The sequence below is a fragment of the Callorhinchus milii genome, unplaced genomic scaffold (assembly GCF_018977255.1).
Source record: "Callorhinchus milii isolate IMCB2004 unplaced genomic scaffold, IMCB_Cmil_1.0 Scaffold1, whole genome shotgun sequence".
Classification (NCBI taxonomy): domain Eukaryota; kingdom Metazoa; phylum Chordata; class Chondrichthyes; order Chimaeriformes; family Callorhinchidae; genus Callorhinchus; species Callorhinchus milii.
This window is the reverse complement of record NW_024704742.1, coordinates 75,571,893-75,587,007: the sequence shown is the minus strand read 5'-3', so window position 1 is coordinate 75,587,007 and position 15,115 is coordinate 75,571,893. Positions and strand designations below refer to the sequence as shown.

General features: G+C 40.9%; 1 protein-coding gene across 1 annotated transcript in view; it reads left to right on the top strand.

The window, feature by feature from the left end:
* igfbp7 (insulin-like growth factor binding protein 7) overlaps positions 1-15,115 on the top strand; it is a 36,945-nt gene that overhangs the window by 13,999 nt on the left and 7,831 nt on the right. Inside the window, exons 3-4 of the mRNA XM_042344971.1 lie at positions 13,170-13,279; positions 13,970-14,086. Of these exons, the coding sequence (XP_042200905.1) occupies positions 13,170-13,279; positions 13,970-14,086 (227 nt within the window). The remainder of the gene's footprint in view (positions 1-13,169; positions 13,280-13,969; positions 14,087-15,115) is intronic.

Here is a 15,115-nt window from a genome sequence, read left to right as displayed (position 1 = left end):
GGGACATTTATTTGAATCTCTGAATGCTTTTAGAGTCTGTCATCCTTTATTGAGCAGAAAGTTGAAAGAACACCATTGAAATAAAGAACTTGCACTTTTATAGTCTGTTCACGTCAAAACATTTGAAAGCGATCAAAGCATATAAACAAATTGATTGTGTGTTGCAGGTGCAGTTCCTGCTATGTATGTTCCTTAATAGTTCATGGCTTGGCATGACGGAGGTTATGGTTGACATTATGAAAAGCATAATGAAATGTTAATTTCCCATTCTTTAAAATGATGATTTGCTAGCAAGCTGTCCTAAGGGTAGGTTCAGCATTGAGTTAATGACTACAAAAACCCTGAAATAATCTATCTCTTACCTCGTGATTTTATGTATTGCGATAGCGTCAAGTGTGTCATTTGGTAGGTAGCTCATGTCTGAGTCAGTGGTTGTGGGTTTAAGCCCCATGTCAGGATATGAACTCATAGTCCAATGCAGTGCTGAGGGTGTGCTATATTATTAGAGGTGCTGTCCTTTGAATGAAATGTTAAACTGAGGTCTGTCTGTCCAGGTGGATGTTAAAAGATCCCATGGGACTACTAAACAAGAGAAGAGAGTTTCTTCCAATGTCCTGGCCAACATTCCCCCAAATAAAATCTATCATTCATATCATGGTTGGTTGTGGGATATTGTTGTGTGCAAATTTTGTGGATGTTTTTGTCCACAAAACCCACAATCACTCCACTTTACAGTACTTTTCAAGTAGGGAGGACATCTCAAAGCGCTTCACAGGATTGTGAAGAGCTTTGAGATGTCCTCTCTACCCGAAAAGTGCTATATCAAATGTAGGGATTATTAGGATTATTATTATTGCCTGTTTCAGCTACCTCAACTGTAGATGATAAAGAAATAACCTTCTTCAGGATTTCTAAAACATTATAATACTGGTGTGTTCTGCTAGCATCATCTATGTCCTCAATTGCTTTTGTTCCGTTCCCATAGCACTGCTTATTGAACTGCTCAGATATAAGTGTTATTCAATAACAAAATGTATAAATAGGTCAGGCATAGTGTTATAGTGTTCTACAACTTGTCTCTCAGTCAAACAACTAATTATGTCTAACCTTTGAATGCAGTAACAAACTTGGATTATATGCCAAGTCTTTCACAAGTATGCTCATGCAATTTTGGCAACAAAAGGCATAGCGTGCATATTTGATTTCATTCTGCTACAAATTAAAACATTGCACTAAATGTGACTAAATTGTTCAAACCGATATCTACTTTGATTACCTCTATAATCTGCCTTTGTTATTCTTTTTAACTAGCAAAATAGCATTTAGAAATATTAACATAGGAACATGTATGCTGATGGATCAACATCGCAATAAATTAATAAATACCAGTTTAGTAATTGCAACACTTGTCACTATTTTATGATTATGTATCACCAAGCTACATTCTGCTACATTCTTGACATCTGCATGAAGTAACACGCAAGCCCTCCTTTGCTTTCTGGTAGCATTCCAATTATTTTATTTATGAGACTGATCTTGTAATAGCAAGTCCTGGCCTTGGATTAATAAAAAATGCAGCCCAAATCATAGCATGGATTACTCTGGGGTGTGGAATACTTTCATGTGATTTTTTTCATTCAGTTATTAATAAGTGTTTTATTATTTTTTTGTATAGCTTCTATATTCCTGATCTGAGTTGGCGCTCAGTTTACAGAGCCAGAACTAACAGTACCTTTCAAGGTCTTTCATAAACTTTTAAAGTTAGCAGCCTTCCACTAGCCAAGCAACTAGGGTTAATTTAATAGTGTGTTCAATATTTATAGAACATATAGAACATAGCACTAAATTTAAACAAAAATGCATTTGATAAAGTCCCTTTCATTTACAGAGGATGCCTCAAAGTGATTCACAGGATTACTGTATATTTACTGTGTTTTGTAGGTGAATGCCTACAGGAGAAATTACATACACTGTTTAACTATTACAGCATGCAGATAGGCCAATTGGTCCAAGTAGTCCATGCCAAATCAAAATGAAAGCTGACTTCAATAGTAAAAGTAGCATTTTACTAAACAAAGAAAAGATGGTTTCCCAATAACCTGGTGTTGAAAACCAAGCTCCATTAGCTGGAAGCCGAATGTATCAGCCCCAGCTCCATGGATTTCACCATTAAGAACGCCGTCTGGGTCCAATTCCAAACACATGTGGGAACATTGAAGTGATGAATATGGAATAATCACTAAATTGACACCTATAAAATGGCATTCAGTTAGTGGAGGGAGTATATGTTTCTTAAAGTGGTTTCCTTTCTTCATTTTTATATGGGAAGCCATCAATTTTGATAATACAATCCAATACAAAATTACATGCGGATAGCACTTTTCACGTCAGGAGGACGTCCCAAGGTGCTGTTCTATTTTTCTAGATGCATTTGGTTAAAGGCAAATTACTGTTTTGCATGTAATCAAATCAATTGTTTGCCAGAGGTGAATTAAAATTAGTTGATTTATAGAAATTGCAAAATTCGCAGTTGGATGTAGCTGCTGTCCTTTGAGATGTTACCTGAATGTTGCTAGATCAGTTGTTGTCGTTAGATGGTGAGTGACAGAATTTAGCATCATGTCTGAAGCAGTGGTGGGCAACCCATGCTTGACTGTCAGGAAGTGGCTCACCGAGATTTGCACCATTCTAGGTTAGTCTGTTTGGTTTCCAGTTTTTTCTTGATTGAATATTTCATGATTTATAGCAAAAATCACAAAATATTCAGTGAAGAAAAATTATTTTGTTGGCCGACTCAAAAGGTTGGCCACCATTGATCTAAGGAATCTTGACTCTCACAATTTGGCATATTGTCCCACATGGTCCATATGTTAGGATAACACAATTCTCACTGTGCCTAAGTTCTGCTTCCTTGAGTTGACCTGAAATTTCCGGAGCCAAATGTTGAAAACTTTTTTTTCCATCAGATTCAGTAATGCTCAAATAGTCTGGGAGAGGTAACGTCTTCCCTAAAATCTTCCAGCAAGTGGGAAGCAGTGCATTAATTTGCATCCTGGCATGTGTGGGGCCCTCTGACTGGCTAGTTCGTGAGATTAAGGAGTTTCTATCTATTCTATAAATAGAATAGATGCTCTGAGATGCAGTCTGGAGTGGAGGGCACTATATAAATCCAAGTTGTTGTTGTTCTATCACCTAGCAGTGATGCTACCCAACAAAGAAGAGCTACCCAAGGCTGGAGGCAGTCATTCAACCCGACCAGCAGCTAGTGAATGAGTGGAGTCTGGACATGATGTTACCTTCAGAAGCCAATGCTCACTATCTACATCAGCAAAAGTGAAGAGAGCTTTATGAGGAAAGTGATACCACAGCAGAATCAACATGTTTTTGTTGGAGACCAAATTGTTTGACATTCAGAACGGTTCCACATGTCCAGCACATAGAAGGGTATTGTACAAGTATTCACTGTAGCCATTAGTGTCCAAGTGATTCCTAGTGACTTGTAGGTCAGCCTTGCTTGGTTGGTGGTAGTGTCGCCACTGAGACAGAAGGTTGTGGGTTCAAGCCTACTATTGGGCCTTGGAACCAACATAGTCCAAGCTGATACTCCATTGCATTTCTGCGGCTGTGCTGCATTGTCAGAGGTGCTGTCCTTTGGATGAGATAGTAAAGCAAGGCCCCGTCTGCATGTTCAGGTGGACGTTAAAGATCCTATATTCAAAAAGAGTAGGGAGTTTCTCATGATGTTCTGACTAGCAATTGCCCAAATAAAATTGATCACTCACCTCATGGCTGTTTGCAAGACCCTGTTGTTCTTACTTGGCTGCTGCATTCTCCTACAAAACACACAGTTATTGCACTTTAATAATAATAATCCTTGCATTTGATATAGCGCCTTATCACATCTTCGAGATGTCTCAAAGCACTTCACAGAATATACTGTAAACTGAATTGACTGTATATTTTGTGGGAGAACTGTGGAGTCGTGTAGCTCAGTGTTTAGAGCACTTGCCTCGCAAGCTAGACACCTGGGTTTGATTCCCAGCAGGGCAAAATGTTGGACAAGATTTCTTACTCCACATGCTTCTATTTACCTAGCCGTATAAGTAGGAACCCTGTTGTTAGTCGATTGGCAGATCATTTTTCTGGAGATAATAATTCCTTCAAAAAAAATAATAATATGGTCACTCAATCCATGACTGCTTGCGGGGCACTGTTGTGCACAATTGGCTGCCATGTTACGCCCACAAAATATACAGTCAATTCACTTCACAGTATATTCTGTGAAGTGCTTTGAGACGTCTTGAAGACATGATAAGATCCTATATCAAATGCAAGGATTATTATTATATATATTTTGTGGGCAAACCTTTACACTATATTCTTGCAGAGCACTTTGGGACATTCTCCTGACACTATACGAAATGTAAGAATTATTACTATTGGGATTATTAAGCATTTTGAAACAAAGTCACAACCTGGATATGAGGCCAATTATCATTCCTATTTCCAACAAAAAACTCTACTGATATCATAAATAGAATTATATAGGTTTGTACAGGGATTTTGATCAGGTGCGTTAGATCGAAAGAAAATATTTGCTCTGGTCTTTTCTGTATAAAGTCATGCAGATGCTTTCTGAAAGCTCGAGCACATTAGTTCGCAAACTGGGGTCCATGGATGCCTGGGGGGGCCGCGGAACCAGGAGACATATCAGGCGTAGCGGGACGTCTATTAACTGTGGCTTTTAATGCTCTCCAATATAAACAAGACATCGCTGTTGCCCTCACAGTTCATTGGCGGGGCTCTTCATCCTGCCTCCAGTGGGAGTCACACTGACCGGATGCCGTGCTGGCTGTCACTTTTATCTGTCATCTGGCCATGATCTGCCATGTCATTTCCACATTGCTGCTTACAGGAACTCTGTAGGTGGGAACTCCCAGGCACAATGCCTCATATAATGGGGGGCCTTGAGCCCAGAAAGTTTGGGACTCCCTGCTCCAACAGATTGAAATTGGTAGTTCTGGGAGAGGGTTAAGTATATTCCCGTCTCCCAGAATCTTAAGCAAATTGAGAACTGGCATCATCCTGTCATGAATGTTAAAACTTGGGCAGTGAAACTGTTACCAACAGTAGCTTGGTCCGAAGAGGTTCAGTACTCCTGACATTGCAAATGATTTGTCAAAGCTGTGACCTAGTGGGAATAGAGTCTCCTCTGTGCAAAGTTAAAAACAAATCACTAATAACAAGCTTCTAGCTTTGCACAGACACTGAAGGAGACAGATGTCTGAAAGCAGCAATAGCTGAAATGAAAGAATGTTTGGCTTAAGTGAAAGGTTCCCAATTCCCAAACTGACAGGCTGGCTCCTTGAATATTAAGTAGTTGCTTGTTAACACCAAGACCACAACTAATTGTATATTAGTGCTGGTGTTGAAACCTCAGAACTTATAAAGCTTGAATAGGAAAATAACACTACTTTGAACCCAATCTGTTAATGAGGACCAGATAAGGGTTTTACTCAATAAAAAGGAATTTTTTGCGCCAAAAAAGATGTCTGAAGAACTTTGTGTGTATTTATTGAAATACATGTGATATATTTTCTACAAATTCTGTGATTTTCAAATTTTATTGACAGAATTACACAGAATTTAAATCCATGAGACCTCTGTGCAAGTTGAGGCCGGCAAATAAAATTGTAAAGGCCAGTGCCACAGATGTTATGTTAGACAAAACATTTAAGATGGAATCCATATGAAATTAGTTGCAGTTTAAGACAGTTACTGGGGAAAGATGTGGCTGTGAAAACGGGTTTTAGTGGACACATTATCAAACACAAGAAGGGAAACAGAGAGCAAAGAAGGAGATCAAGGTAAAAGGGAAGAATGAAAGTCATGTCGAAGAGAAGAGCAGAGCAGAACTTCTTCAAGGTAGGCATTCCTAGAAGAGAAGTGGCAGTGAATTAAATATTGAACAAAACGAAATGTTATATTGATGACATGTTATATTAATATTGACCTCATTGCTTCACATTGGTTCTCACAAATCAGAGCTAATTGATAAACATGCTACAACATTGTATTCAAACCACAACACATCTGCTTCTCAGTCTGGTGCATTTGTTGGCACATATTATCAGTATCAAACATTCTATAAACTCAAGGGGGAAGGAAAGAGCATCCTGTGGGTGGTTTTGTGATATGTTAGTAAGGCTTTCAGGTTCTCAGATACAATTGACCATGGGAAAGAAAACTCCTAGACTTTAGAAATAAATATTTTAAAGAATGTCCTTCTCTGTTCAAGTCAACTTTGATGACAACATGTCAGAAATATGAGCGCAAACATTGAAATTCCCAAATAAAGCTGTATGTTTTTTCGGCTAGCTCTGAAACCAACCTTTGTGTACAAATAGTTACTGAATGAGCCAGGAAGTAGGGAAAACATTGCATCTGTGGCCCTGACTGTTATTGTCCTCATGTAAATACATAAATTCCTCCAAAAGTTTTTCTGATTTTGCTGGCCTCTTTTGTAGCCATCATAAAATCAGTCATAGAAATTATGGGATAGGAGGAGCTATTCAATCTATTGAGTCTATGCTGGTGCTAGATCCTAAACTGGAGATAACTACTTTAAACTACGCTAAACCCAGTTGTGATTGTGTACCTTGACTCATGATTGAATTACATTTAACATTTTTGCTGAATTAAGGTGTAGATTGAGGCAAAAATGTGGAATAGACTATGGTCAACAGAACTGTAGTTAGTCTAGAATACTTCAGTGCATTAATGTAGTCTCGTCTTTCATAACGATACCCCGATCATGTCACTCATTGTTAATGCAAATCTACTCTTGAAGACTGACCACCTTTATGTTAGACTCCTCACAATCCTGGTATTCTTTTTAAAGAAAAGGGTTTTTTTTGTAGAAAATTTTCCATTCTCTGTAGGGAAAGAGTCTGTTCAAGTTGGGAAGTTGCTGGAAGTTTTGTTTCCCAGCAAGTTTAAAAATAATCTCAATAACAAGCAAAAACATAACCTCTGCCTGAACCTTGGGGGTATGAATGTTCAAAACATCCAAACATTAGTCAGGAAATTAAATTACATCCCACGCTCTCCAGTACTGCATTCACTACTCAACAAGCCTCAGGTCAGAGTGAGACCTTTAGACAAACGCTGCAACTCAGAACCTATTAGAAAAATTAAATCAGATTGCTTACAACCACACATGTAAATCATGTTTGAAATCAGATTAGTTTGAGGCAGCAGAAGATATTCAAGAATTAATTTTTGTTAGAGGTTAGAGACAATTTTGCATTAAGATTTTTTTTAGTTTTGAACGTGATGTAGCAGTGAATTAAACAATTTTTTTTTGATGATCTGATCTGTGCTTGTGCTCATTGGCAAATGGGATTTGAATTCAAAGTAGGGGGCGTTAACTGGACAAGTCTAGCATTTGGCTTCAAAGAAGAGTTAACATTCCTTAACCATGATGTATAAATCATCGCTGTTTTCCATCACAAACAATGACCCAAATGAGATCGTATTTAGCCTGTAAACACTGCTGTAAATTATTAGCAAGAGCCAGCTTCTTTTTCAGTCCTTTTCTGGACTAAAAATGCTTTACAGTGTACAAGAAAGATGACTTTATTACTGTAATGAATGCGCCTGAAAGTTTATGGCCAGGCTAAGAAATGTACTAAGGCATGTTATTTCCCAGACTACTTAAGCCAAGAAATAGTGGTGCACATCTTGCTGTATTTGGTATGGTGGTTAGCCTTGACCTTTAAACTTTTAAATCCAATGAATGCAGTGGAATAAATGCTCAGACATAAATTCTTTTCAAAGTCACAAGCACAAATTTACATATTATCCAGTTGGTCTCAAAGACTCAGTAAACCTTGTGTAAGTGTAGTCCAGGTAAGTATAGTGTGACGCCACTTACTGGCGCCTTGTTCAAACCGCCAGGGTAGGGTAAGTATAGTGTATATTCTACTATCCTTCTGCTACCTCCTCTTCTAGCTACACTTTTCATCACACCCCCCCATCCCAACCAATGTGGTGGCAGGGTGGCCCTCATCTCACAAGCTTTCCTTGGTCTATCCCCCTATTCCTCTGGCTGTTTCTCCTCCTTTGAGCACCTCACCCTCTACCATCCCTCCTTTCTCTCCCTCAAAATCCTCCAAGGTTTACTACCCACCCCCAAACCGCCTGGCTCCTTCCTCACTGATATCTCCTCTCTCCTCTCATCCCTGTCCCTCTGCACTGAACACCTGCTCATAATGGTTGATTTCAATCTCCACCTGAACTCCCCTTGCACCACCTTCTCAGATTTCACTGCCCTCCTCTCCTCCCTAAACCTCACCCTCCACATCAACTCGCCAACCCACAACCATGGCCACCCCCTCGACCTCATCACCACACATGGCCTTGACATTTCCGACCTGTCCATTACGGACAAGACCATCTTGGACCACTTGCTCATCTCTCTCTCCTCCCGCATACCCTTCCCCTCTTCCAAACCCTTTTTTTCCGCCCCTGGAAAAAGCTTCCCCCGAGGCCCTCACAAATGCCCTCTCTTCCTCAGACCTCCTCTCCCTCTGGCCCTCCACCTGCAGTGATTCTGATGTAGCCGTCAAGCTGCTGAATGACCGTCTCTCCACAACCGTCAATTTTCTGGCTCACCTGAAATCCAGGGTTTTTTCCAAACCCACCTGTTGCCCCCGGTACAACGTCATCTCCACTCAAACAAAATACAAACCCAGACGCTCAAGCGCAGATGGCAGAAATCCGGCCTCACGATTCACGACCAGCTGTGGCTCGAGCACCTCCATACCTATTGCCCCTCCCTTTCACAGGCCAAAACTGACTTTTACTCCAAAGTCATCCTGGAGGCAAGCAACAATCCAAAGACGCTGGTTTCCACCATCCATCACTTCCTCTGTGCCACCCTCAAGCCCCCTCTATCCTCACATGAAACATCAAGTGTGAAGAGGTCTTAGATTTCTTTGCCTCGAAAATTGAAAACATCCGCTTGGCTGCATTGTCCTCTTCCTCCCATGTTCCCTTCTACCCCACCCAGACCATCTACACTGCCTTCTCCCTCCACCATGGTTCCTGCCTCTACCCCCTCCTTGCACCCCTTTGCTCCCATTTCTCCCTCCCTCTCAACCACAATCATCTGGTTGAAGTTCACCACCTGCTACCTTGACCCTCTCCCCACCCAGCTGCTGGTCACTCAACACCCACTTCTCTAACCCCTGCTGGCCGACATGGTCAACCAGACTCTCTCCTCAGGCTCTATTCCACTCCCCCTGAAAGCCGCTGTCATCAAACCGCTCCTCAAAAAACCCACCCTCGATCCCTCTAATCTCTCACACTACCATCCCATCTCCAATCTACTCTTCTTTGCCAAAGTCCTGGAACATTTTGTTGCAGGTCAACTTCAGTCCCACCTCTCCCTCCTCGAGCCCCTGTAGTCTGGTTTTCATTATGACCACAGCACAGAGAGAGCGCTTGTCAAAGTCATATTTTCTCTATCTGTGACCAAGGCTCCCTCTACCTTCTCTTCTTTAACCAACCGCCTCCATTTCATCTCAGCAAATGGTTTCTTTTTCCACCCCTGCCCGGTCACCTGCGGGATTCTATCCTTGGCCCTCTTCTTTTCCTTATCCATATGCTCCCTCTGGGTAATATCATTCGCAGACACGAGGTAAACTTCCACATGTTTGCGGATGACACACAAATCTACTTTGCCTCCTCCAGTACCAACTCCAGGTCCACTGATGTTCTAGCAACTTGTCTGGCAAACATCAGGGCCTGGATGAGTGTAAACTTCCTGCAGCTGAATGTGGACAAGATGGAAGCCATATTGCTTGGCTCCCGTCAACGTCTTTACTCCTGTGGATCTAAACTCCTCAACCTCCCTAGGCTCTCCCTCAGACTCACCGAACCAGTGCGCAATCTAGGTGTCCAGTTCGACTCCCAGCTGGTTTTCCTTCCCCACATCTGGTCCCTGCCTTCTTCCATCTCCGCCACATTACCCGCCTCCGACCGTACCTTATCCCAAATGGCTGAAAACCTTGTGCTGGCGTTTGTCACCTCCCACCTGGATTACTCCAACTCACTTCTCGCTGGTCTCCCCAGCTCCACCATTCAAAAGATCCAGCTCATTCAGAACTCTGCCACCCGCATACTGACCCACACCAAACTCAGTGCCCACATCTCACCAGTTCTGGCCAGGCTTCACTGGCTCCTTATCACCCAACGGATCGACTTTAAGATCCTCACTCTCGTGTTTAAATCCATTCACTCCCTGGCACCTCCCTGCCTCTCCGACCTCCTCACTCCACAATCCACCACCCAACGCCCCTGCTCGACTGGCACCGGCCTCCTGCTCATCCCTCGCACCCACTGCCCCACCATCGGAGGTCCCACTTTCAGCCACTACACCCCAAAACTCTGGAACACTCCCTCAATCCCTCTGCCTTGCCCCCTCTCTCCCTTTCAAGTCCAACCTGAAAACTTTCCTCTTCTCCCGTGCTTACGGCCAGCTCCCCCAACTCAGAGTCAGGCTCCGACACTGTTAAGCGCTCTGAGATGGTACCCTGCGTGGTGGGCGTTATATAAGTGCAAGTTGTTGTTGTTGTGTCTACTGTTATGTATTATTCACCTTCAATAATATATATAATAATTTACGAAGTATGCTATTATTATTATTATACCTATAAGGAGCTAGTGAGGAGGGTCAATATGACTAATGTGTTCCAGACCACCCTCTCCTGAAGATTTCTGGTATTGCAGGCACCGATCACACTATCGTGCCTCATCCAAAGTAAAGATTCACATGGAGAGTATAAAGAGTGAATGTTGTCAGGCTAACAAACTGGTGAAAAGGACAATAACAGCTGAGCCTAAACCAGCCTCACTCAGTATTTGCTTTCATTTGCTGTCACTGCATAGCAATAAGGGGTAGGAACGCCCGTTGATTTTCCCATTTCTAGCCCAGGGACACTGAGGCCAATTGATTATAAGTCACTGGCATCCCAGTTCAGCTATCTCAGAACAGATTGGGGGAATAAAAGGGTTCTACAATGGGCAGAGTATATTCCCCACCCAAACCACTGGAGGAGCTACTAATTGCAACTGTTAAATCACTTTAGCCAGTTACACAATGGGACCCCCTTACCCAGGTGTAAAGGCTATACATTCTGATATGCAGTTTCTTAACTTACGGCAAGTAGCTTATCAGTGTAAAAATTACTGTTAGCCAAGATATCACTTCCCAGACTATTATACATTGCCCCACGGCTTTTATCTTCAGATGGTTGAAAGGTCAGACCACTGGTGTGATCTCCATTGCTCAGAAACTGGCTGGAGTTCAAGCTTTTGAAGTTGCTGCTTTACAATGAAGTGACACTGAAATGGAGCTGTCAATATCACTGCATACAGAGCATATTGTAGATCAAAAAGTAACGTACAACATGTTGCATAAATTACAACAATAGTGATCATCATCACGTATAAACTTCTCACAGCTGATATACAAAGTTTGGCATATTACAGTAAACACTCATGGTTATCAAGCCCCAATCTATTGCTGATTATTTTAACCATTCCTGCTATGTACAACATTGGGTTATAAGTTGCAAAGTGCAGTAAGTAAGAAGTTTTAATATTTGGAGCACTAAATATAATTAACTAATGCAGTGCAGTGATATTAAATGTTAGTTTAATGGGTAACATTTAAATCCAATTCTGGATATCAAGTCAATAACATATGAACATTTGGGATATTCCCGAGATCAGATATACTGTTTAAGGCTAATGTTCAATGTTTCTAAATTGCATGGTTTTGTTGAACACTATATATAGTGTCTAAAGAAAAACTTAAAAGTGAAATTAATACTACAAATAAAAAGAAAACTATGATTGCTGGAAATTCACTGGAGGTCATTCAGCATCTGAAGGAGATAATGACACATCAAGGTATGGGTGTGATACTTCACCAAAGATCACAAGAAAGCCCTTCGGCCCATCTGATCTCATCCTTCCAGAATATACCCACCCACCCACAATCCTCCCATTATAGCATCACCCATTTTTACAGTTAGTGCAGTGTACTGGCTTCAACCTGGTAACCTGTTTCAACATCAATAATTTGCATTTATATAGCGCCCCTCACATGGGGTAGCATCCCAGAGCATGTGACAATGATGGAGCACGATGACGAGCCAGGGGGAGGAGGAGGTGACCTTAGGCATGGTCTCACTGATAAACATTGTGTTGGATGGACTCCTTAAAATAGTCAAAATAATTGAAGATTACTATTTCCGGAAACCTCTCTTTTCCTGTGGAAAAGGAAGATTCCCGTCTAATACTGTGCTGTTTGATATCTGTGTTTGGTCTGAATAATTTACCATGTTAAAATAATGACTAGTAATAGAGTTAAAAATTTGTAATCGATCAATTACCATAAGTATTTTCCCCTGTTGCTTGTAGGTCAGGAATCCTAGGTGTTCACATGAAATTGCTCCTCAATCTTTGTGTAGATCATTTAATCATCAAGGGAGACTGATCACACAGTTTGAATGCTCAATTCTCCTTCAGCTTGGCTTTGGGTAAATACATTCAATCTACATGTCAAAGACTTAAAGTAGACTATATGGTCATCTGGACATAGCCACTTCCCTGTTCCCATGATCAATTTAATGGCTTCTGTAAAATTATGGGGACTTGAAATCATGTGTATTGAACATGAAGTGCAACAAAAAGTGTTCCAAGGACACTAGACAGTAAACCACGAGTCTACATTTGAAGAACAGACAGAGCAAGAAATAAGAGCTACTTATATAAAAAGCTATGAACTCTGTGGTGAAGAGAAGTGAACTGTACTTTGTACAACCCATACAGAATTGGATAAATTCCTCTGTGAAGGATTATTTTATTATTTTCTATATTTTACTTCATTCAATTAACCTGCTACTAGAATCTTACAACACAGAAGGATTGGCCCATTGGCTGATCATAACTAAGCCGGCCGGGTTTTTGAACGAGCTATTCAATTAGTCCCACTCCTTCATTCTTTCCCCATATTCAATCAGCTGAAGTGAGGTGCAGAATTGTGACATGTTAAGTAGTAAAGAAATAAAGCTCTTTTTCTATTTCTTGTTTTGCAGAACCTGTAATTGTAACACAACCTAATGAAATCTGGAATATCACTGGATCACACGTTTACCTTAGTTGTGAAGTCATTGGAATTCCTACTCCTATACTTACCTGGAACAAGGTAAACAAAACATTAGCATTATTTATTTTACTCAGGTTGTGTGGTTTAGAAATCGTAGAATGAGAGTTTTTAAATAATATATCTTTGTAAATTATTTTCTACATGAAGTATGAATCCTTCCATGACAGTTGCAATAACTTTAGTCATTTCAATGGCACAGATGATCAGAAGAGTAAGAGCAACATCCACGTCAGGGAAAAAGACCAAAGAATTCTCTGCCCATTCCAGATGATAACAATTATATAATAATCCTTACATTTGGTATAGCACTTTTACATAGGGAGGATATCCCAAAGCGCTTTACAGGTTATACTGTCAAGTGCAGTTACTGTGTGTTTTATGGGCAGATGCTGCAGCCAATTTGCATACAGAATGTCCCACAAGCAGCAATGGAATGAATGACCAATGTTATTTGGGGGATTGTTGACCAAGGACACTGAGAGAGAGAAACTCCCTTCTCTTTTCAAATAGTGCTGTGGGATTTTAAATATCCACTCAAACAGGCAGACAGGATCTTGGATGATGATTCAATCATGTATTAAACGAGTCGGGGCTCATAGCAATTAGACTTATTAGAATATTTACAAATACAATTTCAAATTACAATGAGAATAATAAAGAAAGGTTAAAACTTAAAATCGGCATATTTAGTATTGACGGATTTGTTCTTCATTATATTACTTTCAACAGTTAATGAAAACAGAGACTGGTGTAGAAAAGATGGAGCTGTTGCCTGGTGACCGTGATAACCTTGCCATTCAGACTCGTGGCGGGCCAGAGAAGCACGAGGTTACAGGATGGGTTCTGGTAAGAACTTAAACTCTGTATATACACCAACATCTTGCACTTATATTTACTGCTGCCTCCTGCGACCATACTGCCCTGACCGCTCCCTCTGCTCAGCAACCACTGGTCTGCTTCAAGTCAACAATCAATCCACACCACTATCTGTGGGCAAGCTTTGGCCATTCTGCCCCTTATAAGGTCTATTTAGGTGAAGCACATATTAAAAAAAAATTATTAGTCAAGAACATTACATCGCAAAATATCAGTAATTGAAGAATGCAACTTAAAACCCAAATGAATGTTTAAAAATAGGCTTCCAAAGTCCATAGTACAAAACTGCGCTCACTTGAAGACTGATGGTCATCCTATTGTCCCCTCCATTCCACCATCAGCGGCCGTGCTTTCATCCACTACTCCCCGAAACGCTGAACTCTCTGTTTCATTCCTTCCACTTTGCCCTCTTCTTGTCAGTCTTTAGATTGCACCTGAAGACCTTGCTCCTTGACCATGCCTACAGTCACCTCCTCTTTTTCCCTGGCTTGGAATCAAGTTTTAACACTGTTAAGTGCTGTGAGATGCTACCCTGCATGGAGGGTGCTACATTATGCAATCTTATTGTGAGGGGCAGTGAGGTTCAGGAAATGAATTATAATAATAGTGGGTGTTTTAGGAACAGGGAAGAAAATTAGACCCAACAAACCTATCACCTACTTAGTATGTTCAATACCATATCGCAATATCCTTTCTTCCCCAGTAAAGATTTCAGCTGCCTTTAGAATATGTTTTTTCTTTTTGCCAAACTTTTCTCCTCTACTTTTTCTCCCTCCAACACTCCTAAAACGTCTGCTTCCTCTTTTCCTTTCCATGGATGTATTGTTCCACAGGCTCCATTATCCTTCAGTACCATTATTCATGTGTGAGTCTTGACAACCATGGCTTATTTTCTCCTCCTTGACCCTGGCTTCTGAGGTCAAATATAGCCTCAACTGAGTTCAGCTCAGTTCAGACCAGGATCTGAACCTTCAATCTGCCTTAACCCACTTTGCAACC